Raw genomic sequence first — 14,772 nt, forward strand, 5'->3', positions numbered from 1 at the left:
GACAATGAGGTTGTCAAAAGGTGAAATCTAGCCAATATCGTTGTTTCAGGGGGATTCTGGACAATGAGGATGTTATATAGGTGAAATCTAACCAATATGGTTGTTTGAGGTGGATTCTGGACAATGAGGATGTCAAATCTAGCCAATATCGTTGTTTCAGGGGATTCTGGACAATGGGTGAAATCTAGCCAATATCGTTGTTTCAGGTGGATTCTGGACAATGAGGTTGTCAAAGGTGACAATCTAGCCAATATGATTGTTTCAGTATCCAACAGAGGATGTTATATAGGTGAAATCTAACCAATTCAAAGGTGGATTCTGGTGAAATCTAATGAGGTTTCTGTCAAGTGTTCAAATCTCCTATCGTTGTTTCAGGAACATCTGGACAATGGGTGAGTCATGAGGTGAAATCAAACCAATATCGTTGTTTCAGGTAGATTCTGGACAATATTTTGCTCATGGGTGAAATCAAACCATGCCTGATGTATGTGACAATGCAGCTGCTTGTACTATCAGACTGAATCATGGTTTCATAGATTCTGGACAACTGAGGATGTTATATAGGTGAAATGAAACCATATCGTTGTTTGAGGTGGATTCTGGACACAATATACTCATCCGTGAAATCCCACCAATCCTTGTTGTTTCAGGTAGATTCTGGCGAATGGAAACATAGGTGAAATCTAGCCATCATGGTTGTTTCAGGTGGATTCTGGACAGCAAGGTTGTCTAGGGCACAAACCTTAATGATCCAATGTATCCAAAGAGGGGAAACATTCAAAAGGGTCAAGCTTAGACAATGTTTCTGTCAAGTGATCATATTCCTCTTTGGAATTGGAAGATCTTGACATATACTTTTGTGTGCGGTACTTCCTGTATGTGATGGTATAGCAGGAATTAGATCACCCATACATCTGTACAGAAAACATGAACACATGTTTGTCTTGAGCTTGTTTTATTGCTCTCTGTTATACATGGTACAAATACATATCTCACGGAACCAATATGTACAAATAATTATATTCTCATCTTTGTAAAACACTCACATGCAAATGGGAAAAGGTTTTTTGATTGTAACTGTACTTTCACAGTAAATGTGACGATAACAAAATGTATACCTTTCTTGTGTATGTACAGACATCCAGATTATAGTTCAGTGAGCAAATGTAAAGTGACAAGAGAACTAAGCAAGACTCTGTACAATCCTGACAACATGAGAGAAGGACCTTAATGAATCTGTGGCATGGTTCCACCGATGCACTGTCAATGTGGCAGGCTTAGGACTGACAATACACAACTGTAAATCATATCAAACATTTTTATCTTAGAACTATTTGTGGTGGTAAGCATGATCAAACGTAATGAACATAATACATGGTCTGGACTCAATCCGTCCACATCTGCATCTGAGAAAGGCAATACATTTGGAAAGATCTAAAAAAATTTGCTTTACTAAACTTTGATTTGTTTTTAATGTGTTTTCATTAGCAAGGAAATATTAGGTTGTAAGTATGCAAAATACTTTACTGAATATAGTTCCGTGAGAAGTGACTTACAATCTTTGGAATATTTTCAATGAAAATGAAAACATAATGATTCATAGAGATTTACAATCAGTTTCCTTAAACCATAACACAACCACATCCCAGTGCATCAGAAGACCGGTAAGGATAGACGTAAAGAAATACTGTGAAAACATGAAAGAAACAGATATCTGAAAATACAGTTAACTTTTCAGGACTACAAAACAGATCAGGTCAGATTTGCAAGTGCAGAGGCTAGTTGATGTCTGCGCCACATAACCATAGTCAATACAGGTCGGAGTTGACAATACAGAGTCCAAGATGTGTTACCATGGTTACAACAGGTCAAGGTCGATAATACAGTGGTCAACTGGTGTCTGAACCATGGCTACTAAAGGTCAGGGATCACGCAAGGAAACCACATCTTATCAAACCAACAATTACAAACAGTTTGAGCAGTTACCTATACATCTGTACAAAAACATAAATCCAAAGCAGGGAAAATAACTTCATATGAGAATCCAAACAAGGCATATTCCTGATGTTGTTCACACATGGGTCAAGGTCATTGTTCACAATAAGTTACCTTATCACAATGAACTTGGATTTGAAGAATATTTGCTTGATTTTGAAGACTGAAATTTCATTCAAAATCAAGTCAAAGGAAGAACTTTTTGATAACTTTTGGAGGCTCAACACTAAAGCATATTAAAATTCATTTCAATTTGTCAATACAATGCACTGAAAAGTACTAAAAAACATTGGCACTTGCTCAAAGTTTAACTCATAACTTTGAAAAATACTGGCAATATTCACTTTATACACTACATGATATAATATCTTCTTCACTATCAAACTGAATCTACTTCAGATCACACTGGTATATCCAATGACCAAATAACTATTTCATATTAACTTTTCTTATCTGACAGACATCCCTTCAAGACATCTTCAGGACATATTCTATCAACAGTTCATATCCAGTAGTCATATAAGGCCAAGATTGGTGAAGGATACATTAAATACCATGAGCAGATAAATCCAGGCCGGTTCATGTCATATGTGGTCAAAGGGAGCTAACTCATACTGACACATCCTTGGTGAGAAAAATCTTTGAAGATGGTAACAGCACTTCAATGTAGGAAGACAGGAAGTAAATAGGACAGGTGAAGGCTGTAAAGGGAAAATAATTTAACATCAGCAGTTTGATGAATAGGTCCTCTTTAATGTGAATGAATTATGTGCCTTGATAGAAACCAGGAATTTGTCCAAGTTCGACACAACCTGGTACAACTGAATCGAGATAGTCTTTTCATGTGTCAAAGATTTCTCAGAAAAAGTACAGATTATATTACTTTTGTTAAGTTGATTCCTATACGGGATTCGAACCCACACACTCAGAGTCAGGCACCTTAACACCAACACACAAAGTCTGCCATATAACCCACTAAGCCACCGCAGCTTCCAGATACTTTTTGTACGTTATCTTGACTACTAGTTGTCTGACTTCCATTTTGTGGAAGCCACTGTGGCTGAGTAGGTTAGATGGCTGACATTGTGTGCTGGCGAGTAGATGCCTGACATATTTGATACATTTGACCACTTTTTCAATAGCATTGTGTATTCAAGTCTCAAGGAGTCACTAACCAATATCACAGATTAATTTACAATGATTAACGCCTTCAATCAGAAATCACATCGCTCAAGATTAAAATGACACTTTCACTTTATACTTGATTAATTCATACGGCATAAACCAGTGAATGTTTTCTAAAATATACATCTTCATTGTCAAAGCTTACAAATTTTGAGGACTTTGGGCAGTTCCTATAATCGCTAGATTGAGACGAAAGGGAAATAGAAACTTCCCAAGTCCCTTGGATTTAATTTAATTAACATATAAGTCAAGCGCAATCAAGTCAGGAAATCAACAGGGTTTAGCATAGTCATGAATACAAGACAAATTATGAGATTCTAATACAATGAAAAAGAAGCACCAGTATAAAAAGTCTTCAATAAACATGATACACCCTGTAGCATGAACGCATCATTGCAGATGAACAGGGCTTGTATTCGAAATCTTTCTCTATGTTGAATGAAATCTGTTCTTATAACACTTCAATCAATTTTCAAAATATGTAACCTGTCACACAATCAACCAGCAGCCATTAATATCGTTTGTATGGTACTGACCAATTGATTTGTTCCACTTCTTGAGTAAATTATTCAGAGGAAAAGACAGCTAGAATGAAATAAAGCTTGCAATCATAAAACACCTGGCAACCAAAATTCACTGATTTACAGAAAGCAAAATATATTAACCATTAGGCAAAAGAAATGAAATTTCAGTTCTCAGGCCCCTGTCGTTGTTCCACAAATCTGCTGTAGAGCTACACTTCTCCCATTTACCATAGCAAAACATGGACATACAGAATCATAGCACTACAGTCACTCTCTGCAGCAGCATCATGGAGTAGGAGAACAAATTCTGCAGGAAAGCATATAAATTCTCAATGCCAGATACCATGCTTACAAATATATAATTACCATTCTGCCTCCAGAACAAAGTGTTCTTTTTTAACATAGCCTAATCAAGCGAAATATTCTGATGAGTCATAATTCAGATGAAGTTATAGGCAAATGAGAAACTCATGGATGTCAACTGTTGTAACATTAGGAATACTACGTTTTGGAGTCTATTCTTACGCCTTCATCAGGTGAAGGAGTGAAGATGAAGGAGTACGAATATACTCCGAAACGTAAAGGTTCCTCGAATTACAGAAGCCCATAAATGCCCCCTTTTATGTGTATCACTTCAACATGCCATTCAAAGACCAAGTTAGAGGCAGTTACACATCAGTTGAGCAATTTGGGAGATGTATTGTATCCATCTTGAGTCAATGAAGACCACCCCAGCATAACGTCTTCAATGGAAAACATTTCATCGAGGCAGATACAAAATCAAAGCTGCACTTCAAATTTTGAGTAACCATCTCACTTAGATTTTTCATAATACACTGATATAACTGAAAATCGAAATGATGTACTGATGACAATATTCAATTTCCGTATATGGAGGTCTGATATTTTATACACTGACTGTTGACTATTATTTTTTTTCAATAGATTTATTCACATAAATAATAGTTTCATTTCCATTCAAATCTGTTAATTCAAAAAGTTGTTTACTATGTTACTAGTTATTACTATGAAAGGTCATAACTTCTAATACAGTATTTACTTACTAGTGGTGCAACAATACAGAAAAACAACATTGTTTTGCGATATGAAGATCAATATAATATTTACCAATTTACAACTGTATCGCAATACATATGATTCAGTACAAGTTGTTTTCATGTAATAACATGTGAATAATAATAGAAACTGCCCAAGAACCATTTTATGCTGATTCTTGTGTATTTCCTGCTTGTCAACAAATAGCAGAATCTGCACAGTGCCCTAAGCTTATATGTTTCCCCAACGTTATGTAACCTTTGCTACCTGTAATTTGAAAAGAAAAGATTCAGGTTTGTGATTCAGAAGCAAAAATGGAAAGAATATGAAATTGACATAACAGTACTGTATGGTGATACGACTCATATTGCACCCATAGTATCCATAATATCAGGCTACTTATCGCATCACAGTCTCACCGTATTGTTACACCTCTAGTACTAATTATCTGTGCCTGATGTGCATCAGACATGTTTCTGCTTGCTGCACCATATCCAACACAATCCTACAATACTATACAATGAATATCTTACACGGTTTCAAGTATTGCCACTAACAAGCTTAACACAACCACATAAATGACGAGCTAAAGTTGCAAATGAATATGACACAATGAACTATGACCTTGCAATATGACAATGTATTCTACCTTAAACTTCTCCAGCACATCCCCATTCCATAGACCTCTCTCAGCACTATGACTGAGGCAGCTCTCATTACTTCAACAATCCCGGGAGACACTGTTATAGAGCTGCAGAGTCCATGCTTCCAAAAGGCAACAGATGTATCTTCAATTGCGTATTGATACATACTGCTTGTGACAGCTTCTGTCATTTCTTTTTTTGTTTTTCTCGAAAATATCACCTAAACCCATACGATTTGAAATACTGCTAGAGGATTCTTTTCAAGTCTCATTTGAAGGAAAGTGATTTACACAATCATCTTATCCACAATTCAATTCAGAAAAGAGTGTGTATCAATAGGGTATTTTTTATATTGTCTGTTGAAAGAGGGTACTACCTTCCCTTTTTCCATGGGATAATACATTTTCTTCGAAAACACATGAACAGTGCCAATACCAGAAGATGCTTCTGAAATATGCTGCTCTCGAGATATGACACATCTGGAAGCCTTACCTTTAACAAGTAATCTCGTCAACAAATTGAAAAAAACCCACCTAAAACTACAAGCATAAGGAGAAAATACTGAAAAATATATCTATTATTGAGCATGGAGTCCTTCAGGATCTTATGAAGTAAAGCTAATATAGTCTTCTTCCTAGTTCTCAAGCTAATAAGCAATCTTCATGGTTCTCAAGCACAAGCAAACCAACACACAAAAGCATATATAATATCTGTTGGTGGTTGTTACTCTCCAAAAATATACTGCAGCCTACATCAACTGATTACTGTCCATCTTCGACAGGTTTTACTCTTCAAAATGTTTTCATCTTTATTGAATAAATTGTTTTGTCACGATAAGGCTTAGACATTGCCAATGTGACGTTAAATATTAACTCACTCTATCATTCACTGATGAGTTGTCTAGCCTTGCATGAGAACCAATCATTTCTGTTTTTAAAAGCCTCGTCTTCAGTTCGTGTAAGTTAAATCATTTTGAGATCTTGTTGATTTATTGCTAGTACCATCAGATTTGCTAAATCTTAGAATTGACTTCTAACATGCCAAACAAAGTAAGCGAATCAAGGTCTTAACAATATTAATCTACTTATTCAACAACCTACTTCAGCCCTTTCGCTAAAGGTGATAGCTGACACTGACAGTCCAGGCACAGTGGTAATACTTTCAGTGGACAGTCATCCAAACATAATGCTCATCTTTACTTCAACCGTAGTCAAGGAACCTGAACATTCAAAACTGAAAGGTCGGTTTCCACGATATATAGGACTTGGGGAAAGAATTAAACCTAGAGAGTCAACTAATTGGAAATGTGATTTGCCATATAGAAACATTCACAAAATGTTCAAAATTCTACTAGACTTTAGAACACCTTTAACATAAATGAAAAAGGTTAGTGGGCTGGTGATTGTTTCTATCTCTGAGGACTCGTTTCAAAATCCCCCCAACCACATTATGTCAGTCACCCAAAAGTGCCCTATACAGGTCTGGTACAAAAGTGGCAAAGGTGGCAAGCTTTCATGTCTCACCTACACTAACATTAAAAACTTCGAAAATACAAGTTTCCAAGCTCACACCACAAGTTATCTCCCTTTACTCTGCGGACCGTGGTGTTCACTGTATAAGCAGGAACAATAGCAGTTAAACACAATACAGATTTACACATGCATATGTTCAGCAATACGAAAATTAATTCCGCTGAACTGCAAGATCCGAGGGTCAAAATGATTAACAGAAAAGACCCAGTTAATTCAAAATCAGTGAAACTTTTACAAAGGATTGTCATCTTTGAATGTTTGTATTGTTCATATCAACACAAGAAAACACAATGTTCCATACATGATTATACTCTGTTCCTATAGCACTTGATTATCGAGGTAGGTTATTACCAAGGTTTCGTTATTTCAAATTCTTCACAGTCCTTATGAGCATGTGGTTCAAATCAAGTCACTATATTACACGGATGTTCTGTCCCTTCGAACATTTTACATTCACATACAAAACTGTACAAAAAAAATATTGAAAAAAAGCAAACAAAAATCACAGCTGTAGCACGAACATGGATGAAATAAATTGGCTTGCAAGCACTGATGCATAACGAAGCTCAGTCAGCTTGAAATGATGCAAATGAAAACAGTCACATGACAACAACGATGAGACAGCAATGAGGTGAAGGTCATCAGGGGAATGAACTCTTGAATGAAATGACGACACAGAAAGAACGTGGTTCAGTGCTAGCTGATACAGCAGCTCTTTCGGCAGTTCATTGGTGGAGAGTCACAAGGGTTCAAATATTTCACTTTTTTGTGTTTGTCTCTGTGCACAAAACTAAGCATCCTTGCCCTTGTTTTGTTCGTCAGTGCATATGACTTCAGGTGGGATTTCAGTGCATGTGGGAGAGGAAGTTGTTCAATGCCATATATGGTAGTCCGGGAAACTATCGTCCTGCAGGCTAATTCTTGAAGACTCAAAACTGAAACAGAGAAATGCATTATGTTAATGTAACTCTGCATTAAGTAATATCAAAAAGGCTTGTTAATTTTAAAAAATCAACTTTAACCCACAGATATTCAAGCTCGATTATAAAATGTTTAAAATGAAAGAAAGCTGTGGCTATTGAACAAGGGAGATAACTCCATTAGGCATACCTGACATCAAGCCAATACAGCAAATCAGGAAAAAGGAAGAAAAAAAATCAAATAACTCTCAATTCAGTGTCAAAGAAAGCATATCTATTCAAATTCAATATGAATCTCAAGCTGGGAAGCCGAGAATGTATACTGAATGTACTCTACTGCATTGCAGACCTGAGTAATAACTATGCAAATGAGAATCTGTTGCATGGAATTAGATATACATGTGTGATGTTTCGCCATGCATGACATAAGATATCAATTTCTCTAACATGAGCACGATAAGTGTCATCAATTTGTGCAAATTGTCTGATATTCTTTGAAAATAAGAATCTTCTTTTACAGATCAAGATGTCATAATGAAATAATTCAATCTTAATTAAAACTGTCATCAAACTGTCCATGCTCTCACCTTTATTGTGCCCCCATGCCCGACTCATGCCGTTTCTCTTGAGAGCGAAGTCGAGACAGTTCAGCGAACGACTCCGTTACATTGAAGTCACACAGTGGGCTGACTTCAAAGAAAGCCATGTCATTCTTAATAGCATAAGCCTCTGCCGTAGCTTCACTGATCTGACGTTTGAAGGCGAGATGAAGACGATTTCCGACCAGGATCTTCGGTACACCCGGTGCATGCTGCAATGTAGGGATTAGAGTTAATTGAACATGTTCAGCAACTTAACGGATGAGCTGGAATTGGGTTTAATGTCTAGTTAAATATTGCACTTCTATAGTGACGTGCATTCATGGGTAGATATGTGTTAGTCCAGACCCAGGGGTGGAAATAACTTTAAAATTGCTAGTGTACTCTGGTACAGTGGCACATGTAAAATCACTTGCCCAGATAATTTTTCCACTATACTGGCTGTTTTCTTGTTGATTTTTTAAATAAACAACATAATTAACATTGGAATATCAAGTGGACACCGTACAGTGTGATATACAAATTTGCTTGCCCGACAGAAAAAAACACTGGACTCGGGCATCGGGCAATGGGTTATTTCCACCCCTGAGACTTCTGCTGGTATTATAGTGACAACCCATTGAGATATCATGCTGTGTATAACATGGATACCCCACTCAGACTCAGAACAATCACCCTGTGCCAACCTCCCTTAATGCCAAGCATCAGACAGGGTAACAACAAGCATATAGCTTTTGGTATAGCTTTTGCAGCCAGGAACTGACCCCCAGAATCTCCAGAAAGATACTCCATCCACAAGAACATGCAAGAGGTCCAAAAACGAAATAATTACTTGCTGTTACAGATGAAGAGTTCCCATTATTCTAACTTAATACTATCTTAATCGTTATGCTTTATGCAGTTGATGTTTCTATATAACTAACTATTTATTGTCTCTAATCATGAAATGTGCATGGTCGTAATAAGGTTATTGTGCCAATATATATCCATCTCAACTTACAACATCTTGCATCCTGCTTACATTAAACATGTTAAATGTGAAAATACAACCATCAAGTTTACTATTTCAACGCCACCATACACAGATACAGGCTAAATACGCCATCTGTAGTCTTCAGTAGGCCAGCCAGCAGGTACTGTATGACTTGTGTCTACATACATACCTGCCATGTCTTTTTAATAAATCAACTCAAATCAATACCCCAGCTATGTGAAGGCAGCATGTAAATAATGTAGTCTTGACAAGACAAATTGGTTACACCCATGAGGTTAAGTCAGTTCTGGGTATAATGGCGAAATATTTGTTGGTTGGTTAACACCGCACTCAGCAATTTGCAGCTATATGACGGTGGTCTGTAAATAATCAAGTCTGGACCAGACAATCCAGTGATCAACAGCATGAGCATCAACCTACACAACTGGGATACAATGACACGTGTCAACCAAGTGTGTGAGCCTGACCACCCGATCCCAGTACAAGCATGGGTTGCTGAAGGCCAATTGTAACCCTGATCTTCATGTGTCAAATGACCAAATGTGTTAACCCCCAGACCATACAACTGAGAACTGTGGACAGGCTGACTCTCACCACTGTTTCATGACTGACTTTCTGCAACAAGTGTCCACTACTGAGACACCCTGCTTCAGAATCCCATGTTTGTACTTATGGCAAATTGAATAACAATTGATTATAAACAGCACCAAGTGTGCCAACACTATCAGTCTACACGCCTGTAAATCATTAACTTTTCACAGCATCAATTACAGTGCATCTTAGTGATGTTTACAAACATGAACACAAGGTTAACTAGATTTTAGTTGACATCAGGCTCTGGATTAGTGCCTTAAGTCAAACATTGCAATTCCTGTACTGTTTCAAGATTTTCTTTGAACCATTTTATGTTATTTTCAGAGGGTTTTGAAACTTTCCTCTGGCTGTTTCGAGACACTTGTTAGCTTTATGGACAAAAAATACAACTGTTTTCTCTGCCAAAACTTCAGAAATAGCTTGAACATCCTGCCGACAAGTAGATGTAATTCAACAGCAGGAGTTTTTAGAGCAATCTATTACCTCGTTGATTTCCTTGATCCATCTGTCTATGCCATCAAATGACCACCTGTTTGTTATGTCATATACCAGCAGAATTCCCTGGAAAAAAGAGAAGACATTTAGTGCTCAGTAAAAACAAAGTGTATGTGACTTAGCAGCTTGCTGAAAATAAAGTTCAGGAGTCTAGGTTCTTGATACAGTCAGACAATGTTGTGTTGAACTCTGATGTGTCTAACTTCCAGTTGTCTCAAAGTAAAGGTTTGGGACCTGTGTCTTCCTTGTTAATCATCATTTGCAGACACATCGAACCTAAGATAAGGTTCAGTACATATGTTACTAAGGTTCTTACAACTTTGACACAACAATATTTGACTGTATAATGCACAGCAGCTTAGAAGTTGAGATCTTAAATTTCATCAATCAAGACTTTTGTAAAAGTGAATATGACACATATTTCTGGCAATCAGGTCTGCAAACTTAAACCATGGCACTCTAGCTTCCAGGACCAGCCCCCATTTCCCAGCGATCAGAGTTCTGTTAACTGGGTGTGAACATGTGCTGTTCAACAAACTGCAGCATCCAAGATCAGACATTTGCTTCTAGCTGAACGCAGTTCCTTACATGAATGTAACGACTTACAATTGCTTCTAAAAAATATACCATCAATGGTATTCTGTTACCTACAAGCACTGCAATGAAATTCCCTACTTAAAGCATCAAGTCGGTCCACAACTTTCATATCAGAGGTATCTAATTACCTAAAATCTAAAACATTCATCACAAAGACATTCCACGTTCTATTTACATAGATTTCCCTGCACATCACTTAATCAATTTTAAAGCTTGAATGTCAAGTCATCTTCTCTAAAAGCAGCTTTAAGATCCTATTCTGACTGTTGTTGGGGAAACAGCATTTCTAAGCTTCATCTATGTTCATGGGAAACATACCACCAGTATTGCCGAGATGGAAAAAAAGAAATGCTTTCAAGGTATCCTTTTACCCATTAAGAGTATTGAAAGATTTTCTACTGAAAGTTCTTAAGAACTCTTAACATACAAGACCTAACTTTCTAACATTCTCAAGGAGAACGATGGCGTTGCCATGACATACGATTCAGCTTATTGATCCTTCATCGTATGTACAAAGTCCTAGTGACCATCTCTCCCGATCCTGGCTGGCCTCATCCAGAGATGCAAATAGGAGTACACAAACTACTTTATTGTTATTCATAACCTATCATAGCCGAGGTAGCTTCACTAGCATGCATGTCAAGTAACAATCTGTATGTAACACCAAACATGATCAATATTTATTGTCAGCCGTCGATCGAGTTCTGTTACAGCACAATAAGAGTAGATCTAAGAGTAGCAAGACAAACCTGTGATCTGTTTTAATTTCCTAGAGGTCTGCATTGCATCATTGCAGATAATTCTTGTGACTGATTCACATGAAGCTGAATGTAACGACTACTGGGTAATATTTCATTTCCATCAGCTCGAATGTTGTGGCATGTTTTATGTATAGAGGAAAATAACCTGTAAATACAGCTTAGCCAAGCATGAATACATGAAGGTTGTATAATGGTATGAGGGCGAATCCCAGGCTCCAATGGTTTTCAGTTTGAGATTTCCATCACAAGCCTACTTCCAGTATCTGTCGAGTCAAGTAGTGAGTGAGTATGCTTTTTTGCCACTTTACCCCAGCAATAGCAGAAAATGTCTGAAATAGGCCTCACCCATTGTAGCCAGCTCTGAGGCTGATATTCAACCCCAAACCTGCAACAAGCTTCAGTACAAAATGTCCAAGTGAGAACAGAAAACAGTAAAGAAGAACAGGTTTATATAAGCACAGTAGTAGGAACTGTTAAACAAATGCATGTGCTGTACGTGATGAGCGTTAACTTAGACCAACCCTACTTGGTCTCAGTGTTTCATATAATGTGCATACCCCCTTGTAATACAAACCAATAATAGCGATTTGAATCTATGATCGTTTGTTAAACAACTTTTATCCGAAGTTGAATAAAATTCTGAGATTTAAATGTTCAATTGGCAAGGTAAAATTATGAGGATTAGCAACCTTAATTTCACTTTATTTGATTTAAGTTTTTTGTTTAAAGTGAAATTCATCGGTATGTTTTCACTGCAAACAGACTATACTTTCACATTTTTGTGTTGAATATAATGTTATAATACTTTGAAAAAAAGAATTTCATAACATCCCAATTTTGAACAAAAGAACATTCTTGACAACCAATGCAATTAGTGTAAACTCGTAGATAAATCCCTGTGATATAATCTAGGCTGACTGTTCATACATAATTATATACCAAGGAGTATGTATGAGACAGAGTGATTTTTGTACATGAGCCTGTAAAGCACCTGACATGACTGATGAAACCAGTTCCCTTGTCTACGTGTCATGATGACCTGTTAATTTCAGAGGCAAAGAAGACCTTAACATGCCTGACTCAACACACATGCTTGTCACAAGAATTACAAAATCACCTGTCACATGTACTACAGGGCACAAATTATCAGATATGTCCGTCATTATTGAACCCACACATGCATGCAATCAGCTAGCAATTAATTTCTCTATTCACTGTAGTATCTGATGCAGATGTCTTCTACCTGAGTTTTAGCAGTACTTAGTTCACCTTCTACCTAAGTTCACAGCAAAACGTCATCAGTCCTTCAAGAATGTAACAAGTCATGGACTGGGAAATTTGTTAACTAAAACTACGCATTTATCAACACATCTCACATGTCAACACATGCTCAAGCACATCCTGCCCATCTTATGATTCAAGCTGTCACAAATGAATGAAGACTGTTTCAAGAAACATGGTGGCCACAGTGATCAAAGGTCTAAATTAAATCAAGTTCTCTTTTCCCTGGCTCCCATTGCAATCTTATCCACAGCCTCAAAATATGACCACAAACGTTTTGTTGGCCACTTGAGATGAAAGTCAGAAACTATGAGTTGCCCTGTCATTTTACTTCACAAGGCCTGGTCCCTGTTCAACAAAGCTATCTTGAAATCGAAAATCTATGTTGAAGCATGAGCTGCAATCATCTTTGCACAAAGACTACTGTGTGGAACAGGTCCCCGGTCCCCATGTTCAGTGAAGGCTGGTAAAGCTTAGCTTGGTTGTCAACATGCCTTCTCACTACAGTGTGTTGAGAAGCACAAAAACTACATTAATTCAAAGATCAAGGACATAGCTCCCTGGCTGTTAGAGGCAATGCATGTCGACAAAAAGTCCCCTGATATCTACCACAATCCCCCAAAAGTTTTATCATAAAAATCAAAGATATGAGTCCATAGATTCATTTCCTGTATCTTCAAACCTTGAAGGGGCTGTGGGTTAGCCTAGTGGTTAAAGTGTTGGCTCGTCACGCTGAAGACCCGGGTTCGATTCCCCACATGGGCACAATGTGTGAAGCCTACTTCTGGTGTCCCCTGCCGTGATATTGCTGGAATATTGCTAAAAGCGGCGTAAAACTAAACTCAGTCAGTCAGTCAAACCTTGAAAGCTCTCCCAGAACCCATTATTCGCCTTTTATGACATGGATGGGTTGGTTTGGATTTATCTTCAGCAACCCATGTAGATTGTAAACATGGGCATTCAGGCTCAGACTTGGTTGATGCAAGTCATTACATCCTAATCACGTAGATTGAAGCTCTTGATGTCAATCACTGGATTGTCTGGTCCAGATTTGATTATCTACAGACTGCTGTCATATAGATGGAATATTGCAGAGTGTGGCATTAAACCAAAACAAGCTGAAAGCTCCCGAGGATCCACCACGATCTCAACCTGGTGGGGACACAGGAAAGTATGCTTCACTAGCCCTACTTTGCACATCATAAGAGGAACCAGCCAGGTATTCAGGATAGACCTGGTCCACTGTAATCAGTGACTGAATGATTGGTGGCCAGGCTCAGTGCCTTGCTTGATACCAAGGTCAAAATATCTGTCTACTGATTGTCTGACCCAGACTCCATTACTTACAAGCTGACTAGATAAAACTGAAATATTGCCCTGTGGAGCATTAAGCAACAAACACTCTTGACTTCAAACACTGCCAATAGATTACCCGTGAAGGTCCGGGTTAGAATATTGGCCTTCAGTAACCCATGTTTGTCGTAAGAGGCGACTAACGGGATCGGGTGGTCAGGCTCGCTGACTTGGTTGACACATGTCATCGGTTCCCAATTGCGCAGATCGATGCTCATGCTGTTGATCACTGGATTGTCTGG

General features: G+C 37.8%; 1 protein-coding gene and 1 long non-coding RNA gene across 2 annotated transcripts in view; one reads left to right on the forward strand and one right to left on the reverse strand.

Moving 5' to 3' along the window:
* The first annotated feature begins 2,723 nt into the window (after nucleotides 1-2,723).
* On the forward strand, nucleotides 2,724-10,842 carry LOC124263796. Its single transcript, XR_006894937.1, has 3 exons — nucleotides 2,724-2,829; nucleotides 3,153-3,161; nucleotides 10,831-10,842. It is a non-coding gene; the product is annotated as an uncharacterized LOC124263796 (long non-coding RNA).
* Nucleotides 6,922-14,772, reverse strand: part of LOC124263795 (ras-related protein Rab-40B-like) — a 40,770-nt gene continuing 32,919 nt past the window's right edge. Inside the window, 4 exon segments of the mRNA XM_046698505.1 lie at nucleotides 6,922-7,871; nucleotides 8,444-8,489; nucleotides 8,491-8,667; nucleotides 10,527-10,604. Coding sequence (XP_046554461.1) covers nucleotides 7,633-7,871; nucleotides 8,444-8,489; nucleotides 8,491-8,667; nucleotides 10,527-10,604 — 540 coding nt within the window. The 3' untranslated portion in view covers nucleotides 6,922-7,632.

Source organism: Haliotis rubra, unplaced genomic scaffold (genome assembly GCF_003918875.1).
Source record: "Haliotis rubra isolate DU_JTF1 unplaced genomic scaffold, ASM391887v1 Scf9, whole genome shotgun sequence".
Lineage (NCBI taxonomy): Eukaryota > Metazoa > Mollusca > Gastropoda > Lepetellida > Haliotidae > Haliotis > Haliotis rubra.